This window comes from Amphibalanus amphitrite, unplaced genomic scaffold (genome assembly GCF_019059575.1).
Source record: "Amphibalanus amphitrite isolate SeventyFive unplaced genomic scaffold, NRLGWU_Aamphi_draft 000298F_arrow, whole genome shotgun sequence".
NCBI classification, from domain to species: Eukaryota; Metazoa; Arthropoda; class Thecostraca; order Balanomorpha; family Balanidae; genus Amphibalanus; species Amphibalanus amphitrite.
This window is the reverse complement of record NW_024881793.1, coordinates 595,124-618,374: the sequence shown is the minus strand read 5'-3', so window position 1 is coordinate 618,374 and position 23,251 is coordinate 595,124. Positions and strand designations below refer to the sequence as shown.

The 23,251-nt window shown below is 46.5% G+C and overlaps 2 protein-coding genes and 1 long non-coding RNA gene across 3 annotated transcripts; 2 read left to right on the top strand and 1 right to left on the bottom strand.

Moving 5' to 3' along the window:
* Window positions 1-3,726: 3,726 nt before the first annotated feature.
* LOC122387792 lies at window positions 3,727-4,626 on the bottom strand. Its single transcript, XR_006257680.1, has 2 exons — window positions 4,340-4,626; window positions 3,727-4,095 (listed from the first exon to the last, which is right to left on the bottom strand). It is a non-coding gene; the product is annotated as an uncharacterized LOC122387792 (long non-coding RNA).
* Window positions 4,627-4,674: 48 nt separating this feature from the next.
* On the top strand, window positions 4,675-8,872 carry LOC122387791 (proteasome activator complex subunit 3-like). The gene is made up of 3 exons (XM_043378260.1): window positions 4,675-4,948; window positions 7,343-7,736; window positions 8,149-8,872. Exons 2-3 carry the CDS (start codon window positions 7,380-7,382, stop codon window positions 8,542-8,544), a joined length of 753 nt encoding a protein of 250 aa, XP_043234195.1. The 5' UTR covers window positions 4,675-4,948; window positions 7,343-7,379; the 3' UTR covers window positions 8,545-8,872.
* Window positions 8,873-15,248: 6,376 nt separating this feature from the next.
* LOC122387789 (extensin-3-like) lies at window positions 15,249-22,053 on the top strand. The gene is made up of 3 exons (XM_043378258.1): window positions 15,249-15,419; window positions 19,600-19,692; window positions 20,689-22,053. Exons 1-3 carry the CDS (start codon window positions 15,332-15,334, stop codon window positions 21,960-21,962), a joined length of 1,455 nt encoding a protein of 484 aa, XP_043234193.1. The 5' UTR covers window positions 15,249-15,331; the 3' UTR covers window positions 21,963-22,053.
* The last annotated feature ends 1,198 nt before the right edge of the window (window positions 22,054-23,251 follow it).

Below are 23,251 nucleotides of genomic sequence, written 5' to 3'. Positions count from 1 at the left end.
AGGGCTAGTGGAATTCCGATAACGAGACATTTATTCCCCACTATTACTATTATATTATATACCTATATATCCGTAATTGGAGGATGTTCAGTAATTGAGGCGCTCGCTCATAAAATGCCGTGCGTTTCATTCACACTCCTCAAGCAAAAATATTTTTACTTTCCAATTTTCCACATTTTCTCAAGGCTTAGACCGTTACAGAGACCGTTTTAATTGACTTTGATGAAGTTGAACGCGAGAAATCACAACCAAATGCTACATTAGGTTGTAAAGAACTGAATTGCGTTTTCCCACACACGTGACGTTTTCTCACCTACGTCTGCAGGAGAGACCGGACCCACTATGCCCCCCCCCCCATCGAAAGGTTCTTCATGACTCCCGGGGGCCCCCGGGGAACCTGGGAGGCCCTATACACTGTGGGGGGCCCCTTCGAAAGCAGGTGGCCCCCTCCTGGGCGAAATCCTGGGTACGTGCCTGCTGCTGGTCCATCAGTTCACCTCCCTGTTCTCCGCGACGCATGCGATTGATAAAAGCTTCATCGACAATCACCGAGCTCTTCACAGATAACTTACCCGTCCCATCCTTCGCTGCACGCCTTCCCCGCTCCTGCACTCTCCCGCACAATTTCACAATAGCCTCAACAATTCAACGTGAACTACGCGAGTCACCGCGCCACAACGGACTGAAGCGCGCGCCGCGGTTTTCGAACGCAACGGCTATAATACTCATCACGCGAACTCACGCATCACGCAGGAAACTCACCCTGCCGCGCATGCGCGCATCTTCAAACCGGGGGTACCTCACGCACAACTGCACGTGAATTCGCGAGAACTCATGCATTGCGCAGGAAACTAGATTTGCCCAAGGCCCTAGATTTGCCCAAGCAAAACTCATTTCCGACTCAGTTCGAATTCACGAAACTAAGCACTCAGAACTCACGCATAACGAAGTCACCCTGGTGATGTGAGTTAGATCAGCCAATAAGTGAGCACCACTATCGTATTCACTGAGTTTCTTCATGAGTTATTACTGAGTAATGCCTGGCCTGAGTAAAAAAATTTTCAGTGCACAAAAAGCTTGCAAACGCGCGGCTAATGCGAGCCGACATACGCCGAATCGCGATTCCGGCCAAACATGGTCTCGGAAAATACGTGTAGGTCACATGCGCTTTTCCGCGGTGCTTTAGCTCTATTGGTTCCCGAGTTATGCATTGGCTTCTTGGAAATTGTCGACATTTGACCTGAAAATCGACGAAGTTTTGCCTTCAATGACCTCTAGTGACCTAACCTTTGATCTGACAAAAGTGACCAAAGTGATTTCGTCATTATTTTTGGCGCTCTTTCGAACACCGCCTTCTGCGTATCGCTACGTGACCCAGGAGGCGAGTTAGAAAGAGGGGGTGTTCAACCCCCCCCCCCAGCAGGGCGTGGAAATCCAGGACCCCCAGCGGGGCGCGGGTTAACGTGCGCACATAGCCGCGCACGGCCGGTCCCCTTATTTACTTCGGCTACGGCCTGCCACCAACCGCAACCATACCTGTCAGGAGGCCATGTCATTGTCAAGCGCCCGTCCCGGACTGTTCAGTCTTCCGTTCCGTCGTTTGACGTTTCCATCCTCAGGATACTGAAATCCTTCTCCTCCACGCCGCAACCCCCACTCCGGGCTGGACAGGCACCTTTATCTCATGCGGACTGCTAGTCCCTTGGAGCGGCGCCGCTGCTCCAGAGGGAGCGCACCCCGTAGCCGGGTGCCGAGTGCTTGGGGGGGGGGGGGGGGCTGGTCGGCCTGTCCTTTCGGACGGGCTCAGCCCCGGCGACTCTCTTGGGTGTCTGCCCAGACCAATGTCTCCCTCTAATTCCTATCATCCTTCCGGCTCTGAAATGGTCTTGTCAGACCGAAACGGCCTAACCCAACAAAACAAACAAACAAACCCGGACTGTTAGGTACCGAGAAGACCGGCCGGGAACGTGTGCTCTCGCCACGCGGAGTCCAACGATTTACCAACTGAGCTACGGAATAAATTGCACTTTTATGTGGTTTTCGATTGGTCCATGCATATTGCATAGCCTTGGTCCATACTCCATGCCTCAATATTTCAATGAGTTGACTTTTTAATACATAAAAACACCATTGTTATCAACTAATTCATTTTAGCAGACTCGTCCTTTTCTGAAATAAACATCACCTGCAGCATATTTACGTCTGGACAACGAGTTGCGTTGGAGAGGCCGGAAATAGTGGCGATTTCTGGACCGCAAGAATGGACCGTCATTGGAATGATTCTTTTTCAAACCGTGCACTGTTTTTAGCCGGAATTTAATAGTTACTACAAAATATTTTTGTCATTACATTTGGCTAAGAATGAATGCCATCAGGGAAGGTTTTACTGCCGCTGCATTTTGTCCAGAAACATATAGTGCTGTTATATTGCAGTTTTTGCGCTTTTGTTACAAAATATGAAGCGAACATGCATCAGGCTCTCGTCCATCCACTAAGAAGTTATTAAATATTTTGTTTTGTGTATTCCAAGAGGAGAGGAAACTATTTTATTTGTGCCTTCATTGAGAATTGAAGATCGATCATTAAATTTTCAAGGCAGTTAATCAATCAAACCAAGCATTTAGTCATTCTCGTATAGCAGTGGCTATAAGAAGAAAAGGTTGATAAATACTGAAGTTCAGTCATCTTACTTCAACTTGGCAGCAAGATCCCAGAGGATAAAGGATATAAAAAGTATACCTATCCTGTAAATCAAAGCATTTTGGTGCCTGCAAAGGCTTGCGTTATTTGTGGTGTGCTCGCGGAGTGAGGCTTTGGGCGTTTTTGTTGTGTTTATGTGGAGATTGAATATAACTGTGACCCTGTGTTTGTTTGTGTATTTACTACAGTCAAACATCACATTCACATAAAATACTCACCTAGCTCATAGGTGTACCCTGCAGAATTTGTACTTGTTGATGTCTGGAGCATGAACAAAGCACTAAAGTATCTCAATTATCATTTCCCACATTTTCTGAGCATCTAACATGGCAATACAGCAGTGCAGAGCAGCTTCAGAGAAGAAACACTTTCAATGCACAGACTGACACCAGCCACCCAATGAGCCAGTTCCTCATTTGGCTGTTTCCATGGATGCGGCTTGGCAAAGGTGAGCTAACTTGGCAACGGCTTGACGCGAGCTGTTTTTAAGTTGTTAGCAGGTAAGATTGAGTCATGGTGAGTATCTATCATATAACTGGGTGCTTCTGCTATGAGTAGATTGCAAATATGTGTGATGATTGAGGTTAGGTTAGGTTAGTCAGGGCCCTGTTTCACCAGTGATAGCAGCACGCTGCTTATACACGTGTCAAATTGGGTTTCCATGGAAACATCAACAGGCCCATTGCTCCAACACTACCACAAGTGTGACGTCAGTTCGTGCAATTGGATAGCAGCGTGGTAGCAGCATCCCGTGAAACACCGCCCTGGTCACATTTTTTATGGACACCTGGCAAATTAACTAAAAACTAGCATAACCTAATCTAACCTGACCAAACTAAACCTACACAACTACTAACTATAGGCACTAAGCACCTAAGTTCTTGTGCCTACATCTCATACCAACTCAAAATAAAGTTCCTTGCTGGAAGATAACCCTCCAGTACATTTTATAACATCCCTGTGAAGAAGACTAATACTTCTAAATCCTGAGTCACACTTCTGGCCATCCACAGAAAGAAGCGCTGAGAGCTTTGCTATTGTATATTGGACCAAAGATCATTGTCACGAATGACTATTAACACGTATTATATGATCATATCGTTGCATGGCTTGTCACATTCACAATTTTACTGAAATCCTTTTTCAAGAAATGCAAAGTTTCATTTGCCAGACACTTGAGTAATGCACATTACCATCTGCATAGCAAAGTAAAGCTGCCTGAGTTCGCTCATTCTAGATTTTTTCACTTCATAGTCAGCGCTTCATAGTTATAATCTTGCTGTTATAAGTTATAATTAATTATTCATCCCAATACATCAATAGACAATATGCAATCATCATCAGCAAACATTTTCTGGCTTGATACTGCTCGGCGTACTCTTCAGTATTGATCTCCTGCAATAATATGGCTTGTTTTTAGCCAATAAGCTCTTTTAATTTTACTTTTATTGCTGATAAGTGAGCCAGATCAACCTGCTTTTATCAACCAACATTTCATAACTTCAACTTGATCTTGCTCAGGACGATCAGGACCTCTCTTAGCCTCCTCCTGGATACTTGGGATTGTTTTCAGTCAACATGCTTCTTTAATATGCTATAAGTCAATCACAAGAGATTTAAGACATCCAACAAAACGTACACGAGTACACGAGTACGAAAACCTCCAGATGAACTCGAAAAAGGCCTTGGAACAGAGCCAAGTGGTGCTCCGTTTGTTTGTTTACAATAATAGTAGTACTGATGTATTGTTTTAGGACTCTAACGTTCGGCTTATAAAAATTGAAACATTTTTACAAAATCTGTAAGGCAAGTAATATTTCTCTGAAAGAACTAAAATATTCAAAAGCCAAACACTATGAAATACAGGAATCGGAGCGAAAAAGTAACCCAAAAAACCAGCCTAATCACCGACTCCTAAAACTGCGACAAAATCAGCACTTTTCCCCGCAACTCGTTGTCCAGACGTAAATATGCTCACCTGCACAGGGTGAGCACAATCTGGCGCATCGATTTGAGCATTTCCATATTGATATTCAAGTTTGTTCACGTATTTTCAAACCGTTTCGTTGTCTTGGTTGCGTTTATTAAAATTTTAAAGCATTTTCAGCAAGTTTTGTACATTGATAACTTGATTGCTCCCATATATATTGATGTGGCTCGCTCTAGCTAGTTTGTGAATTCTGCAAGTTCAAGTTCGAGGTCAAGGGACTTGATCTTGATTGCTGATTGTCGCCTATTTTTGTAAACGGTAGGTGACTTTGAGTTGGAATTAGAGAAGCTAGATAGGTAATGAATTGAATCACACATTGATTTAAAGTTAGTTAGTGTGGAAACTGAACTAGTGCCAGACGAGACTGTAGAGTGTAGCAATGCCATTTTGTTTTACGAGGTGCGCTTGCGCTGGCACCATTGCATTACATCAGTTCAAGTCAAAATGTCACTTTTTCAAAAGTCAAAATTTGCACTTGCACCAGCTCACACCAACCTGACCCATGACTGGAAATTCAACTTGACTGGAAATTCACACCGGTCCGCAATATACATGACATAGACTTTAAGCACCAAATTAAGAAGTGTAATTTTGATGTATGACCCTCAACGAAAGGGAATTATGCACTGGACATTGTTTGATTAGAGAATGGTGTGCCAGCTTGAGCTTAGTACATCAGTACATTACCATTTTAGGTGCACAACACACACTGGCTGAGTGCCTCCATGCTCTAAGTTCATCAAGTCCACATCAAAGCTTAGGTGTTCATTTATAAATTATGAGTAAAGATGAAAATATTTTTGCAAGAGGCTTTCATTATTGCACTATTATCAGCTTTGGGGATTTATTTGTCTGCAAATATTTGAAGAAATGGGTACCTACCATTTTGGCTGGTAGGTTTCACTGCAGTTGTTTGGTGAAGTGCCTGCCTACTTCAGTCTTCCTGCCTCTATGACTTATTTGTCAAATAAGAATCACTGTTTTGATGTATGTATGTGGTGCTCTGTTGATTTGTATGTAATATGTATGCTCTATATTTGACATATGATTGTAAGCTATTGTGTGGCAAGAAATTTTGCCTCAATCACTGCACAGCTTGAGCTGCCAAGGTCAGTGTAAATACAAAGTTATATGGGAAAGTCAATTGTTAATGGCATGGTGGTTTCAAAGTTTTGCATTAGAAGGGGCAGTAAAATGGAATACCTAAGATTTTTCCCTTACCAAGGTATCAGAAACCTATCCAAGATTCAGAGGCTGAAATTATTTTGATAATGTCCTATGGTGAAAGCTTAGCCTTTTTTCATATTTATAACAAAATAAATTGAATCCACAGTCCACACTCTAATTTATAAATTATTTTCATCAACTTTTTAGCTCATTTAAAATATATTTTTCATAAAAAGTGATCTTGCACCAAAAATGCAAAAAGTGGCAATGCTTACCTACTGAGGTAGAAGCTTGAATAAATGAGAGTAAAGTGGTTCATGCTTCAAATATCATGTGCTTTCTCTTCACTGTGGTCTTGGGCTACAGGTGAGGACCCCATACACCAACCAAAGGATGAGTGCATACTAATGCATGATTTAGGGAGGAAATCTATTTTATCAATCATGCTTCTACAAAGATGAAATGATGGAACCTAAGCAATGGCATTAAATGGATGGTGCAATAGCAAGGCAAAACTGGCTTATGTTTAGCATCCTTTTGACATGATCAAGTGCAAATCGTTTTATACTTGACCATAGACCTCTGTATAGTGTATAGGTAACTACATATGTTACCCATGTTTTATCAATTTGGCTGAGAGTTGGATGTTTTGCACTTGCTTTTAATACTAAATTCTGATAAAAATAGCACATTCGAATTGGCACAGAAAATAGGCATTAGGCACTTGATCAGCACAACTGCGTTGCAGTGTAGTGCGGCAGCGCCTGCATCTTTCCCATGATATTTTCGTTCTTTTTTGCTCTCATGCTTCCTAGCTCGCTTTGGCGTCATTTTTCATCAGGACGTCACCGGTTCTCCTCTATATGGCAGTTCTCATCTGGTGTTTCTCCGCCTCTTATTGGTCGACCTTTCACCAATGGGAAGGTTAGAAACGCTGGCAGTTGATGACAAACGATGACCAAACAGCGCTCGAGTCGTGATTATGCTCCATTGGTGGGGGCTGGCGGCAGGCGCGGCGCGCAAGTGGCGCCTCTCCAATCGATGAGCGGGCGCCAGGTGGAGCCACCTACGTGTGGACACCGAAACGTGTGGACTGTGGAAGCGTGCCCAACTTTCATCCATGCAGACTTGTCTAATACATATAAAGAGGAGTCTGTGATCCATGTTATCCACGGATTGGTGCTTAATGCATTGCATCTGTAACCATTAATTTGCTTGCGATGTTCAACAATCGATTGTTACGCAATGAAGGACTTCGATCGTTCACCATCACCAAAGATATATTTTGCATAGAAAGCTGTTGATTGTATGCGCTGTGGCGTCACTATGCAGCAGATTGTCTGAAACATTTCGTGAAACATCGCCGTCCCAGAGTCTGTCGCTCGATTGGCTCGTCCTAGGCATTCCATTAGCTCCCTCCCCACCTGTCCCTCCGTGATTGCTCCCAGTTGGCGCCGTTCGTTCACTCTGGGCCTGATGTTGCAGGCAGTCGCGGCCCGGCCGCTCTCCCCACCCCGACAGTATGGTGTCGGCCAGCGAGGCGAAGGAGGCGCGCGCCAAGGTAGAGCAGTTCAAAAAGTCTGTCACCGACGAGGGCGAGCGCCTGGTGAAGGAGGTGTTCCCGCAGCGCATCCTGGAGCTGAACGACCTGCTGGCCAAGCCGCCGTTCACGGCCACCGACCTGACGCAGTTTCACAGCGCGCTCAACATTCCCGTGCCGGAGCCGCGCGACACAGCCGAGCAGCCGGCCAAGCGGCGTAAGCTGAGCGGCGACAATGGTGTGGCGGCTGCTGTGGATGGCACCAAGGTGATGGCTCTCCCCAGCGGACCCGTGCCCTGCAACAAACTCATCAGCGAAATCATCGAGACGCTCAAACCGGTACGTTGGCCGCGTGTGCGGTGGTTGGTGTGGTGATGAACGAGGTAGGCAGCAGTGAGTGAGCGTTTTGATTATTCATCATCGGTAACCTGACCTCATTCATTTGTTTGTGTTTGGCAGGACTTTGATATTCAAGTAATATAGGTAAATCGCAATTTTGATCTCATTTGTTTCCAGTGCATTTCCTAGGGTCTTTGAGCAATGAGGTCATTTCGTTGCATTTTTGTTGTTGTAAAAGTATTGTTGTTATGAAGTTAGTCCACCTTATTTCCACTTAATTAATTCGTACTTCATTTTTTCCCTTAAGCTCAGTCATTACGTACGCTGTGGTCGTTTACTGTGAATATGAACGTTGTTGAAACGCTGCTCCTTCCACAACTAATATATGCGACATGCGTGTTTTTGTTCACAGATTATCCGGCAAATTATGGAGGAGACAAATCTGCTCAAAATGTGGGTCACATACATGATTCCGAAGATCGAGGACGGCAACAACTTTGGCGTCTCGATCCAGGAGGACACCCTGGGCGAGGTGTCGTCGGCCGAGTCCGAGGCGGCCACCTTCTTCCAGGAGATGTCGCGCTACTATAGCTTCCGGGCCAAGTTGATATCCAAGGTGGCCAAGTACCCGCACCTGGACGACTACCGGCGGTCCGTGCAGGAGATGGACGAAAAGGAGTTCATCTCTCTGCGACTGACGCTCGTCGAAATCCGCAACCGCTACTCGACGCTACACGACGTCATCAGCAAGAACCTGGAGAAGATCAAGAAGCCGCGTTCGGTGAACTCGCATGACACGATGTACTGAGGCGGCGCGGCGGCGAACACGGTGAAAATTGTCAGGTTGTGGTCGTAGCGGGTGGGTGAGGCACGGCGCGGCGCGTTCTGTGAATGGGCGGCCGGGTGTCCGCGCCCGGTCGGGTCAGTGTGCGCCTGTCCGTACCGCGGGCCTGTGATGTCGCTGCAGTCGGGGTGATGTGCGCTTATCTGTTGGTGCCACCGCGTGGCCGTCGCAGTCTGTTCCATGTCTTTTGTCATCAGTCCGCACTCAGTCACTACTCTTTTCGTGTTAACTCTGTGAGAAGCCAGGAGGAAAATCAGCTCGTGGGTGGAGCCAAATATAAATTTGTAGACAATCGTGTGCTGTTGATGGGTGTGCTGTGGGATTACGTCAAATTCAAAATAACTTTTGCGTCATTCTGAAGCTGCTCCGGCTTCCCATCATCGGGAGGTCTCGCGAACATGTCGAAATGATGGCACAAATAACGATATTTTCATTCGACCTGTAACTTTATGACCACATAGGCAGTCCGCTGCGTGCTGCTGCGTTTTCTAAGTTTGCTACGAAAATACTCTGCCGTTTCTACCTAGCTAGGTATTTTGGTACAGGATTGGGTCAGGAAGTTGGCCGGCGAGGTCAAGATGTAGGATCATTCTATTTGGAAAACTTGCTGAAGTTTCATCTTCCTGCAAGAAATATGGCATTGAGGTCGCAAAATTGCGACATTCTTGGACCTTGTAGAGTTTCACGCATGACGTCATATGCCAGTGGCCCGACCTGGCATTAAAATGTGGTTGAATTTAAAAATCATCAATTGAAGGTCATGTATGTATGGTTTCTTCATCTTTCAATCGGTTACACGTTTCAAGGAGTCGCGAGAAGATGCTGTCTGGTCTGGAGGTGTCACCTCGCCTGGGAAGTCCGTCGACCGGCATTGACGTTCGGCAGAAATAGTCCATATCGAATCAGTTACATACTTACCTACCTTCATGAGACTGTGCCCGACGAAAAATTGAAGAAGCTCTGAAATGACTTGGGGCGGGGTGGGGGCGGAAAGATGCTAGTATCGTGAGCCATACAGGTTTGGGACGTTCTGTGGATGTTCTGGGACGTTTTGTGGACGTTCTGTTTGGGACGTCCACAATGAAAGTGAAACGTTAGAGTACATAATTGTTGCACTGACGATGAACGATTCCTGAAGATTGCCTCCGAAAATATTTTAATTCTAACGCTAGTACTTAAAAAAATAACCGTTACGCTTTCATATCCCATCACGGAAGTTTGTCCATTGGCCAGAAATGGTGCTATGATAGTTCTAATAAAACGATTTTAATGGCCTCTCTCCTGAGCAGTCAGATTAGGCGGTATCACGGCAACGTAGCAGAAAACACCGTCTTTTCAACACAGGCTGACAGCGCATTCACATCTGTCCACTCGCTTGGCCATCTAAGAAACGCGATGTTTCTAGCTGTTACCACCAAAACCCTCCCCCCGCGTCGCACTTTCTGCCAATTCGATAAATGATTTCGGCCGCGCTGTGACAGTGCCTCCGGCGGTGAAACAGGTTGTTTGTCGCGACAGATGTCGTGTCGCCGATCGGACGTTTCGCGCGCGACGCCAGATCGCCGCGCGTGTCATCCTCGGGACGTGACGAAGCCGACACGCCCAGTCACATCACGGTGTCGGTTTCACCCGTCACCCGCTCAGTGAGGCGTCACCTCGGCACGTCACCCTCGGCTCCTCTCCCGATAGCTTGTTATCGGCTCATGAGATCATCGACTGGCGATGATGGAACCGGCGCGTACCAGCATCCTTCCTGAGAAGGAAGAGCTCCCTTCGCTTCCTGTGTTCGTTGGTATCGTCTCCGGCAATAACTGGCGGTATCATGAGCCTTCCGTTTGGGATGTCCCGTTGTGATTTAAGTGAAACGTACTTAGAACACAATTGTTGTCTTTAATGATGGACGATTCCTTAAGGATCGGATCTAGGAATCTCAAATTTAGCCGTTTCGGCGCGTCTTTTTATTTGGTCGCTTATTTAGCTTCGTTTCGGCTTCCAAAATAACCGTTGGCATGGGTGTAATTTTCATAAAATGATTGTGGGTGCCCAGCTGTAGGGGTTCCAGGCCGCTTAGAGGCGCCAGAAGGTTACGAGGGCGCCGTGAGACCATGACAAGGGCGCCATTCTCCCAGAAAGGCGCCAGGTGATTAAAAATGCTGTATGATCCAGGGGCGCAGAGAGGTCAGAAGGACGCCGCACAGTCAGACGTCAGTAATGCTAAGTTGGTGGGGACGTGGGGGCGCCAGACGGTTACAAGGGCGCCTTGAGACCATGAAAAAGGTGCCATTCTCGTAGAAGGGCGCCGAGTGATTGAAAACGCTATATGGTACATGGGCGTTGAGAGGCCAGAAGAGCACCGAACAGTCGACGGATGAACGGTAGACAGAGACATAAGGTCGCGAGACTTTCAGGAGTACGCCGTTAGACCGTGAGAAGTGCTGTCAAAAGGGCGTCATTCTCCCAGAAGGGCGCTGAGTGATTAAAAACGTCATATTATCCATAGATAAGATCTCTATATTATCCACTATCCATGGGAACGCGAGACGGTCAGGAGGACACCATTAGAGCATGCGATGGGCGACGTGCTCTCGAAAGGGCGCTTGTAAAAGAAGACTTGTGGGTGCATTTTCATCATTGTGGGGGCATATTTCAGGATTGTGGGTGCATCTGTCCCCACAAAGAGATATAAAATTACACCCCTGACCGTTGGGCTTTCAGGTCCCTTTGCGACCGTCCGTCCCCAAAAGTCAAAAAAGTATTGCAAAAAAAAAACGCAAAAGTCGTATATTTTCGTAGTTGTTGATCCCTGCAGGCAAATCCGTTTACTTCAAGTCAAATCTGAGCGAATTTCTCAGAAAGAATGGTAATAGGGCTATCAAATGCACTTTTCTGAGACGCCTTTATTGGTTTCCGAGTTATGCACCGGTTTGTTGAGCATTGTCGACATTAATTCGACCTGAAAATCGCGAAATTCGGTTTCCGATGACCTCTGGTGACCTGAGCTTTGACGTGACAAAAAAAAAATGCTAGCTAATGCGAGCCGACATACGCCAAATCGCGATTTCGGCCAAACATGGTCTCGAAAAGTAGGTCACATGTCAAAGGTCATTTGGGTCAAGGTCATAAAATTTTCAGGGTAGGTGTGAAATTTAATAACACGAGGGTATTGAAAGCTTCGTCGTTATCGGCCGCTTTTTACGCGAGTTATTCGCGAAAAAACTAGGGGGCTCCGTTCGCCCCTCTCCCCCTACCTATACGGGCGAGGAATAAGACATGCAATGTTTACTCCGACTACGAAGTCGGAGTCGGTGAGACTTTGGCGACTCCAACACCGATTTCGGGTACAACTGTCGACTCCGACCGACTCCGACTTCGACTCGGCAGCCCCAAGGCCCTATATACCGGCAGCCCTGCTCTCAAGTATCGTAAAATGGATGTCTGATTAGGTACCTACCTACTAGTATGGAAAATTGCACCCGTGAGATCGCATTCATGAAAGGTCATGGAAAGGTTTCCCGTGCATTGTTCGACGGCAGCATGTTTGATTGATTAGTCTTCAAAACGCCTCGCGTCTGTTCACCATCTCAACAACACAGATCGACTGATGTGCGACATGACCCTCTCCGGCCAGGTAATACACTTGACCTCAGACCAAAATTTCAAGTTTAGTTCTTGACATCATTTTTTTAACACGTTCGATGGTGCCATCAGTTGTCACAAATCATCCACCGATCCTAACAGGAGAACTACACGTCTTTTTTAATAGCTAGATAAGGGCTATTTTCCGTTATCGATATCTGGTTATCGCGCCCTTGCCACCGCTTTCAGTTTCGTCTGCAGTTTTCAAAGTCCCTTCTTTAGATTTTGACCTCTCCTGCCGGCAAAGCATGCGAAAAAAGCTATGCTGAGATGAGATGAGATGAGAGATGATTTATTTGAGCATCCATATTTACACTTGTCAAAACATTACGATTGGCGTAGAAGCGCTATGGCGCTTAAAACGAGACGCCGCTCGAAACACGTAGAAAGCAGACAATAACACTTCTAATCGAACACTACTAATCACTACTGATCTTAATCAAAATGTCAATATTAACATAGCGAAGTCGACCCTGCCTTGGCCGAAGCGCCTGTCCCCGCCCCTACTCGCGCCATTGCTCTGTATTCCGAAATGGAAGTGCTGCTCCTAGTTCTAGCAGGCAAATCTCCGCGTTTTGAGTATATAGCTCTGGACGGCCATGGCGGTGTCATGGCGGGTAGCCTTCATAACTCGCGAAGGCCCATTTAGCAGTGTTTCTATTTTCTTTTTCCGAGGAATGTTTTGAAAGTTCTCACTGAGAATTTCAGTTAACCTTTCGAACAATTCTTCTCGTTCTGTGCGAAAGAGTGGACAGATTAGGAGGAAATGCTCGCTGTTTTCTGTAGCAGCACCACAACTGCACTTGGCTGAATCACTTTTCCCTAATTTGAATCTGTGGTCTTTAAGATCTGATGAATTAAGCCTGAGTCGGGTGTGAAGCCGGTTTCCAATTTTGGAACCTGTGCTTAGGTAGGAGCTAGGTGACATGTTTATACCGGCATATGCATACAGCCTCTTTTTGAAGAATTTTTGGCTGTGTTCGGCTCGTAAGTCGTTGGGTAGTTCGTTCCAGATTCTTGTTGTTGTTGGGATGATAGATCTCGCGTAGGAAGCTGAGCGGACTGCTGGGATGGTGCGTTGAGTGGACTGTGTGCATCGCAGATTTCTCTCTATCTCCAGGTTTCTCGTTTTGGGTATGATGTCTTTTATAAAGTCCGGAACACGATCATCTAATGCTATCTTGTGATAGAGTTGCACTTTGTGGGCGCGACGTCTGTCTACTAGTGAGGTCCAGCCCAGCTCTTTCCGGAGGCCCGCTGTAGACGTCCTTCGAGGTGTGTCAGTGATAAGGCGTGCCGCCCTGTTCTGTGCTTTCTCTAGTCGGGACTTGTCAAATGCTGTCAGATGGCAATCAAATATTGAGTCGCAGTAGTCGAGATGGGGCTGGACATACATTTGATAGATTTGAAGTAAGATTTGTCGTGGAAGTAGAGATGCTATTGGGAAGAGAGGACTCATCGTGCGGTAAAATTTTGATAGGATGTTGTTGACGTGAGACTTGAATCTCAGATCAGTTGAGATTGTTACTCCAAGATGTTTGTGGGAATCGCGAATGGGAATTGGTGAACCGCCAAATTCCAGGCATGGAATGTGTGTTTTTTTGTTACTAAGCGTTTGTTGGACTGTTTTTGTAGCATTAAATGTTATTATCCAGTCGTCTCCATAGCGTTTGATGCGATTTAAGTCGATTTGCAGTGATTTTTCAACTTCATGAAAATTATTAACATTGTGACTGGCATGTAAGGAGCTGTCATCGCAAAAAATAGCATTTCATTGTTGGTAACGCTACTGAGCCCATTTAGATACATTATGGCCAGCAGTGGGCCTAGGATGGATCCCTGTGGCACTCCTGCGGATAACTCACGCTGGGTGGACGTAGTTTGGCCTAGCTGGACTACTTGTCTTCTGTCACTTAGATAAGAGTTTAGCCAATCAAGTTGTGCACCTCTTATAGGTACCAAATTCTTTATCACATTTTGCTAGCAGCCCCTCATGCCAAATCTTTTCGAAATATCTTGATATATCCAGGTAAATGATTGTGTAATCCTCACCCGAGTCTATGGCTCTATATAACCTGTGAGTTAGATAAGCAAGTTGGAGCTCTGTGTTGTGACCAGGGCGATAGCCACTTTGTTTTTGTGTTAAGAGCGAATGACTGTGAATGTGCTCATATATCTGAGTGAACATAAGTTTTTCGAATATTTTCTATAGACACGGCAGTAAGCTTATTGGTCGATATGATGCAGCCTCAGATGGGGAGCCCTTCCCTTTAAAAATTGGTTTAACTGTGGCTTTCTTCCACTGAGTTGGGTACCTGCCTTTTTGGACTGATTTGTTTAAAATTCTGGATAGAGGCTCAGCAATGTAAGCCGCTGACATTTTGATTAGTTTCGCCGGTACGCCGTCGGAGCCGGTGGCTTTAGACGAATCCAGCCCATTGATGGTCTTCAAAACATCTCGAGGTGTAATGGGAGAAAACTGGAAGGTGTGCTGAGTGCTGTTATATGAAGATTTGTATTCGCGTACGAGCTGTAAGTGTTTCTCTGTAATGTTTATTTCTGTCTGGGAGCAAAAGTACGAATTGAGGGCCTCGGCCTTGCGGTGGTCGTCACTTACAAGATCATTTTCGACAATCAGAGGAGCCATAATGGAGTTTTGCTTGAACCCCGTAACGCTTTTCAGGATTTTGTGGTATTTGTAAGGGGTTTTCTTGCTAGTGACAAGTAGATGTACTTTGTGTTGAATGGTTTCATTTTTGAGTTTTCTATTAAGGCTGGTTACAAGGTTGCGCTGAGATCGCCAGATCGACCAATCTCTTTCTGAGTTGTGACGTTGAGCAAGCTTGAATAACCGGTCTCGTTTACGCATTTCGCGCCTCAGCTCTGCTGTTAGCCACGGTTTGTGATTAAATTATGCTATGCGAAACAATTATGGAAGATCACTGTGTCTCATCCACTCCTATTAAACTGCACCAAGCACAGCATGCTGCTTGTACGTGCGTGTGGGCCAGCCATTAGTTCGTGACGTCAGCAGAACTGTAGACACTGGGTGCGCGGTGATAAAAGTGTCAGCCGGTCCGGCGGGAGCTTCAGTCGACGAGCGCTAGTGACGGTGATGGGAGCCATGGGGAGACAGAACTCACATCATCATCTGCTGACGCTACTGTTGCCCGTGCTGGTCGCTGCCACCTCTGTGGACCCCGGTGAGTGTTCGGGCAGGGGCTCAGCATTAATCTCTCGCAGACAAACGCAATTTTCCGTCCTTCGACGGCACAAGGGGGTTACGACCCCCCCCCCCCCCCTCGCGCTTGGCCCCTGAATCCTGATCGAGCTAGAGCTTCGTGGAAAAAACGAGCGTGATGCCCGTCACGAGAGGAAGCCGATGCTATCCCATTTTCATGTCCTAGGTCATCGGTTGACCTTCCAGGTCAGGTCAATGACCCAAAAGTTGAAATCGGGACCTGCTAGAAAGTCGTAAAGTGTGTCTGCTATGGCGTTTCGTTTTCGAGGTGCTGATCACGAATAGCGTCATGCTAGTTTTGATCACAGATGATGTCTTTAAGCATTTAGACCAGGTCGGGTCAGGTCAGGTCAACCAGTAGGGATCGTGACGGGTATTCGTAGTACGTACCTATCAACCGCCTCTGACAGCTTCGTAACATGTTACGAAGGCACCAAAACTACTTGGTAAATGTTCAAATGGTTGCTAAATTCGAATTCAACTCAAAAAACTAGCCTCGAAACATGTAAATTTCTTAAAAGTGAGCCAAGGTCACCAAAGGTCAGTGCCCTGACCTTTTTTTGTAAATCTAGTCCGAACCTTTTGATGGGAAGGAATAACGATTCACAAGGACAGAGCCACCGCTAAGCAAAGCTTGTTGCGATGACCCTGCCCTCTACCCTCCGATCGCGCAATTCCGATTATATTGCCGAATTTAGAGTCCAAAGTTTAACGTGCGCACAAAGCTGCGCACGGCCGGCCCCCTCACTGACTTCGCCTGGCTACGGCCTGCCACCAACCGCAACCATACCCGTCAGGAGGCCCATAAATGCCGAGCGCCCGTCGCGCTTCGAACCCGGACTGTCATAACCGGGAACGCGTGCTCTCACCACGCGGAGTCCAACGCTCTAACCAACTGAGCTACGGGACCTGACCTTCAGGTGACCTTGATATCCACCCTATTGCATGGGAGCAGCATCAAATCACATGTTTGAACGCTTGAAACCACGAAAAGACTGCAAACGCGTGGCTAATGCGAGCCGACATACGCCGAATCGTGATTCCGGCCAAACATGGTCTCGAAAAATAGGCCCCAGATGAAAGGTCATTGGGTTCAGGGTCATATAATTTTCAGGGTAGGCGTAAAATTGATTAACGCGAAGGTACTGAAAGTTTCGTCGCGATCGGCCGTTTTTTATGCGAGTTATTCGCGAAAAACCCGAGGGGGTCCGTTCGACCCCCCCCCCCTATACGGGCGAGGGTTAAGTTGATATGAATTCGATTAGACTTAAAGGGACTATCCCACCTTCTAAAATGTTGTTAAAACCAGTTAAATTGTGCCCGACTTTATAGATTGGATGACTAGGAACACGGTCCTGGCATTTATTTTTCATTAAACATCTTAGGCTTCCCATATTTCAAACACAAACTTTCAAATATGTGACGTCACAGCCCAAAATTACCTCCTTCCCCAGGCCACATTACTGTCATAAAGCTGATTCTTTTTACTCTGTAGGCACCACAACAAAGTTCAGACCAAGTTTTAAGCGATTTTTCAACGAACAAACCTTTCAGAATGACTAAACGAGGTGACGTCACACTAACGGTCGCTCCATGTTGAAGATAGGGCCTTGTACAAGGCCCATTTTCAAATGAAGGGAACAAATTTCTTCAACACCAAGAGGCCGCGGGGGTTGCAAGTTGCAACCTAGATAGATAGTGGTTTCTAAACCTCGCCGCAAACTTGGCTATCTCAACTCAAACCCCATGTTAAAGGTGGGATAGTCCCTTTAAGTGAACTGACGAACTCTTAAGATCTCCTAATTTTTAACGTATAATCGAAAAATGATCAATTGAGCGGACATTTCCATTGATTTAACCATCTGAGCCGTCAGAAAAAAAAACAAGTGCATGTAGCATTACGACATCATGACATATCATTGATGGCATCAGATCAATAACTATTAAAAGCTATACAGGATACAGTTCAAAAACTATTAATTTTATAAGCATGGAAGCTTCTTATCCGAAGGCTTTAGGGGCATTCCACGTCAAATCAAACACCGAAATCCGTCATCCCCTTCGATTTTTCTGAAAATTTGTAGGCAGACTGGGCATGGTTCAAAACTGAGTTACGTGTAATATTTTCGAAATTTGATAACGTATCGCCGAGATATAGGTCATCGAATATAGCCAAAAATGCCACACATCATTTTTTTTAAATGCTTATAACTCTGGTTCCTTTTCTGGTATCAAAATGATATTAACAGGGTCTTGTAGGCAATTGATAAGGCTTTGATTTTTAATTATAAAATTAAATTGAAGTGACCTTGAAATGCACTTGACCTTGAATTAAAACAGAAAAATTTAAATAGCAAAAAACACGCCACCTTCGATTTGAGTAATTTTTACATATTATGTCCGTCACAATGTTCCTAACCATCTGTGAAAAAATTGGAGTGGGCCATTCATAACTTTCGCGGCAAACGCCGTTTTCATGCATCAACATCACGCAACCGCGCGTGACCTTGAAAGACAGAGTCAAGACATGCTTGCTTGTGTACACTTTCTGAAATGAATGATTGCTGATTAGTGATATCCCAAACTCTGCGAGAATGGAAATGCATAGTCATCGTAGTCAAGCATTCACGTTCCATTGTAAAAGTGTCTCAGGCAAACGGTATTTTGCGGTGAATTTTGAGCCGTGTGGAAATGCATCATGAAATAAATTCAACGAAAACATTATCACGCAACGATATCTTCACGTCTTTTGATCTTCACTATACGAAAGAACATACATTTTTGAGTATGTATGGGGAATTTCTAGTTAATCCGATAATAAATATGGCAGTTAGCTCAGTCCTGCTAAGAGTAACATGTCGCCGGCTGAGGCGGGATCGGCCGACGCGGGAAACGCAGCAGTCACAATTTTGTGTTTACACGTTCATATTTCAATTGTTTACCAACCTATTTTCAGAATTCTTTCACCATAAGATTGCCTGTACATTTCGTAGTCTTCTCACAAAATTTGACGCGAATCGAACGTAATCAGCGGTAAGGAGCGCGATGTAAAGACGGAACCGTTCCGTTCCGTCCCGGCACAGTCTACAATTCAGGCGGCGCGTAGCGGTCGGCGCCGGCTGCCGAGTCGCCGCGTCGCCGCGGCGACAGGATGTTCACTTTACACCGCTATTACTAGAACAGTTGTGAACCGATTTTCTTATTGCTTGCACGATGAGATGTGCAATTCAATTCTGGAAGGTAGCCATAAGTAATTTCGCATCAATATTATGAGATATTGGCGAAAAACAGGAGGGGTGGGGCGAAATTCACTCTTCCCCCTCCACTGCGCGTGCTAACATACGTTTGCATATGTGCCATTTTCTTCAAAACTTATGAATGGTCCACTCTAATTTTTTCACAGGTTGTTAAGAATATGGTAGGCAATAAAATATATGAAAATGAGCCAAATCGAAGGTGGCGTGTTTTTTGCTATTTCAATTTTTGTGCTTAAGAACAGAGTTAAGCAACTTTCAAGGTCATATATTTAAGTCGATGCAATTCTAAACAAATGCTTAAGAAATTACCTAAACAGTAAGGTTTATTTCATTCAAATCAAACAAGTACAACCAAAGTTATGGTCGTTCAAAAATATAAAGATGCAACATTTTGTAAAAATTTGATGCCCTATATTTAGAAGACCTGTGGTCAGAATGTGCAAAAAACATCAATGTAATGTCCGGGGCGACACAGGAACTCGCTCACAAATTTATAATGAAATCGCTGATGGTAAGGTGCAAAACAGCCGATTTTTGTTCGATTTGACGTGGAATGCCCCTTTAACTAAATCAGAACAAAACTCTGTTCCTTTGAGAGTTGAATGATTATGAGACAGATCCAATAATTTGCTTTAAAAAAGTATGTGACGAAACGCCTCCACCCGAATGTGTTGTATCGGCCTCATACTATTTGCTTGTTTTTCACTACTCAATTATACAATTGAGTTTGATTTCACCGCGCCGAATGCTATCGACTCCGTTCGATTTTCCCGATGACCACCATGCAATTAATTGATTTCTAATTGTTATGAGCCGTAGGAATAATTGATAATAACCGTAAATAGCCGACTCGTATATTCTAACCACACGTTTGCACATCCCCAGAGACCTCGCGACTATTGGCGGAGGTGAATGGCGGCCTGGCAGCGGACTCTACCGACTCTGACTCCGTGGGAGAGTCGAGCATCTCCCGTCACGGTCAGTTTGGCAGCTGGGCCACGGTGCACGGGATGGGTCCGATGAGCGAGGTGGGTGAGACTTCCAGTAGGCACACAGATGGGCTACAGAAGGGGCGGCGCACGGCGTGGACCGTGGTCACTGTGGCTGGCGAGATTAATTGTGGAAAGGAAACGGTGTACAGCAGAATCACACGTAATTAGGACGATTAATTGGGAAGTGATAGCTGAAAGTTAATGGATGGAGAATGATTCCCTTTTGCTACGGCGAAAGTAACAAACCACTTCTTTCTCGACATGTAGCCACCCAAGTCATTCGTTTACCGGTGTCTGTTCCAAGAAGAAGCATGCAAATGGTGAAATACATCGGTCGAAAATATCGGTGAAATAGCGCATAGCCACGTGGATCACTATACTTTTTATTTGCCCTTTTCATTGTCATTTTCAGGACAGTCTACTCAACTGTTTAATGTACAAATTAACACCACTTGGTTGTTTTCTATGTAGTTATGCGCTAGACACGATGTGTGGGCCAAGTGCTAACCGAGACTTTCACGCCGTTTCAACCAACGACATACTTGTGATGTAAGGAAAATACATAGGCGCGGGAGCCGGGGGGCAGTGGGGGCAGCTTGCCCCCCCCCCCCCCCAACTCTGGGGCCGTGGGGGCGGTGCCCCCACAGCTTTGAGACGGAATACCACACTTTTTTGCAAATGTTTTCTTTTTTTGTTGAAAAAGCCGAGGGGTGAAAAATAAGTGGCCTAAAATCGGTGGGAAAACTAGATTTCGGGGTACCCTAGGTTAATCTCTATTATGGTGTGCCCCCCAGTCGGAAAGTAGTTCCCGCGCCCCTGGGAAAATATTAACACCACTGATGGCAAAACCAAGCTTGCTTCCGCGCTTTGAATCAGTAATGAAAGGTGTCAACAACTGTCACATGAATCTTCCTATTCACTAGTAGGACGCCTGATGACTGCATCTTCATGTGGGTCCCTTACGTTTGCTGCTCCGTTTCAGATGTCGTGGGCCACTTCCCCGCTGGGCTGGCCCCGGTCGGATATGACACAACCCTGCCGTTTGGCGCCCGCACCAGACCCTCGTCGGAGCACCCCCTGAACGAGCACTTCAGCTACCTGGATAAGGTACGACGGAAGCAGTACGGTGACATCTACAGCAAGCATCCGAAGCTACATTATAAGCCAAAATACTACAAGTACCCGAAACATGATGGAGTGAAGTATCATAAGTCAAGCTATGATGATGGGAAATACGATAATCATAAGTACAGCAGCTACAAGTATGAGAAGCCCAAGTACAAAGAACTGAAATATAAGAGTTATGAGTATCCCAGGCACAAATATGCGACCAGTTATGAGGATCATACCGAGTATGTCCCAAAATCGGTGTACGAGGCGCCCAAATACCATCACCAGTATGAGCATCACTTGGCGCCGGAGCCTTCCCATTACTACAAGCCCCCTCCTCCGCACTACACTCCTGAGCCTCATCCAGCTCAGTACGGGCCGTACCATGGACCTGAGGGCGACTACCCGGTTCTTCCGCCGCCGCCCACCGCCCCCCACCACCTGCCGCCCCCGCCCCCGCCCCCAGCCGGCCACCACGCCTACCCGGCCGCCCCTGAGACCTTCCACTACACCGAGGAACATCACGTGACCGAGACGTACCCGGCGCCTCCCGTGTACCCGGTGTACTCTGAGCCCCCGCCTCCTCCCCCGCGGGGCCATCGCGGCGGGAAGTCGCTGGATCGCTTCAGCTTCAACCCTGAACCGTACATTGAGACCATCGCAATCGCTTACCACGAGAACGAGCGTAACTTCAACTCGCACAACCGGCAGCCCAAGCACTTGATACCCGAGTACACCACGCCGCGGTACCAGAGCCCTCACCACGAGTACCGCCCGCCGCACGTGCAGCAGTACGCACCACGAGCACCCAAGTACGTGCCACGTGCGCCCGAGTACGGCCGCCACGTGCCGTACGCGCCTCCGCACGCTTCAGAGTACGTGGCTCCGGAGGAGCACGTGGCTCCCCAGGCCAGGGGTTATGGACGTTTGGTTGGAGGTCATGCCACACCGGAGCGTACCGTCACCTTGACCCCGTACCGGGTACAGGTCGGTACTCTGTACGGCCTGGCTTCGGCCGGGTCCAGCCTCTCAGAGACTGTGGTGAGCCCTGATGGCACCTCGGGGACTCGGAAAGCGAGGACGGAGGACAAGGCGAAGGCTGAGGTGAAGTCTGGTGACAACAGTCAGGGGAGCCAGAAGGCGTGATCGGCATTGTTCGGGCTGGCTTCTGGTTAAAGGTGAGTAAAAGGTGAGAAGCCATTGCCCGCGTTGTCATAATGAACTATGTAGTTATCAGTTTTTTTTTACATAGTTTGATTAATTGCCGTTTAAATTGTTGCAGAGGTTTATAAATAGATGACAGGTCGTACTTAGATAACATAAAGAAGCTTAACTTATCCCAGCAATCAATTTTATCAGTTGCGAGTTTTTTTTTTTTTTTTTTGCATCCATCTAAAACAACAATTTTCATAACTTACTGGCGCAATATCGGGAGCCATAGCCAACTCCTTGCTGGACGGACTGTGACCGTCTCCCATGTTCCACACCTTCCATGGTCACCCACCGCTAACCGTCGTCCCATTCCGTCCCAGATGGTCAGACCAGCCGACCGCCGCACAACATCTGCCCGGCACACCCACCCGCCGCGACGGTGACGGCGACAACAGGCGACGATAGAGGAGAGAGCGGAGAAGACGGAGGGAGAGCGGAGAGGTAGCACATGGTGCCGGGTGCGGGCTAGCGGCTGGGCGCAGCGAAAGCGGGTGTGGGGTGTATTTAGCGGCGGAAGATTGGGTGCCCAGTGTCCGCCGCTTTTCTGTCCTGTCTGCTGTGGTAGGCGAGGGGAGGGAGGAAGCCGACAGGTGTGTTTCGGTGTTATTGGTGGCTTTTTGACAGGGGAGCACCGCCCGTGGTCTAGAAAGTGACGGACGGTCTCACTCGTGGGAGAAATGGACGGTGAATGACCAAGCTAATTGGTAGAATTGGTCAGGCCTCGGCTCAGTGACCGATGTGCTTGGTTACAGCGACGTTGTGTGGTAGCTATTGCGGTTCGATATGAACTTGACGTGCTTTATGTAATTGTTTTCCCCATATTGCTCAAGGACAATCGGTGGGGGTGTGTTAGATGCATGGTTGTTACGGGATTGCGTAGACTGTTTGTTTGAAAGAAGACTGAACGAGAATGCGATTTTGAAATATTTTGAGGGTAACAATACTCCATTGGAGTATTTATTTAGTATCCATTGGTGATGATTCTTGGTGCAATAAACGTTTGGTGTCGTTCGACGTTTGTAAGCTGCTTGAGAAATGTATGTGCATTGTGCAATTGCATCTACATGCATCTAAATGTATGTGTAGACCATGTACTTGCCAAAATATGTACCTATGATTATGTCCCGTTTAAATCTTTTGCTTCAAATATTTTTAGCAATTGAAATTTCTAAGTGGTAGAGTTTTCTAGAGGTAATAACCCGATGCTCGATGAAAGAAAGAGG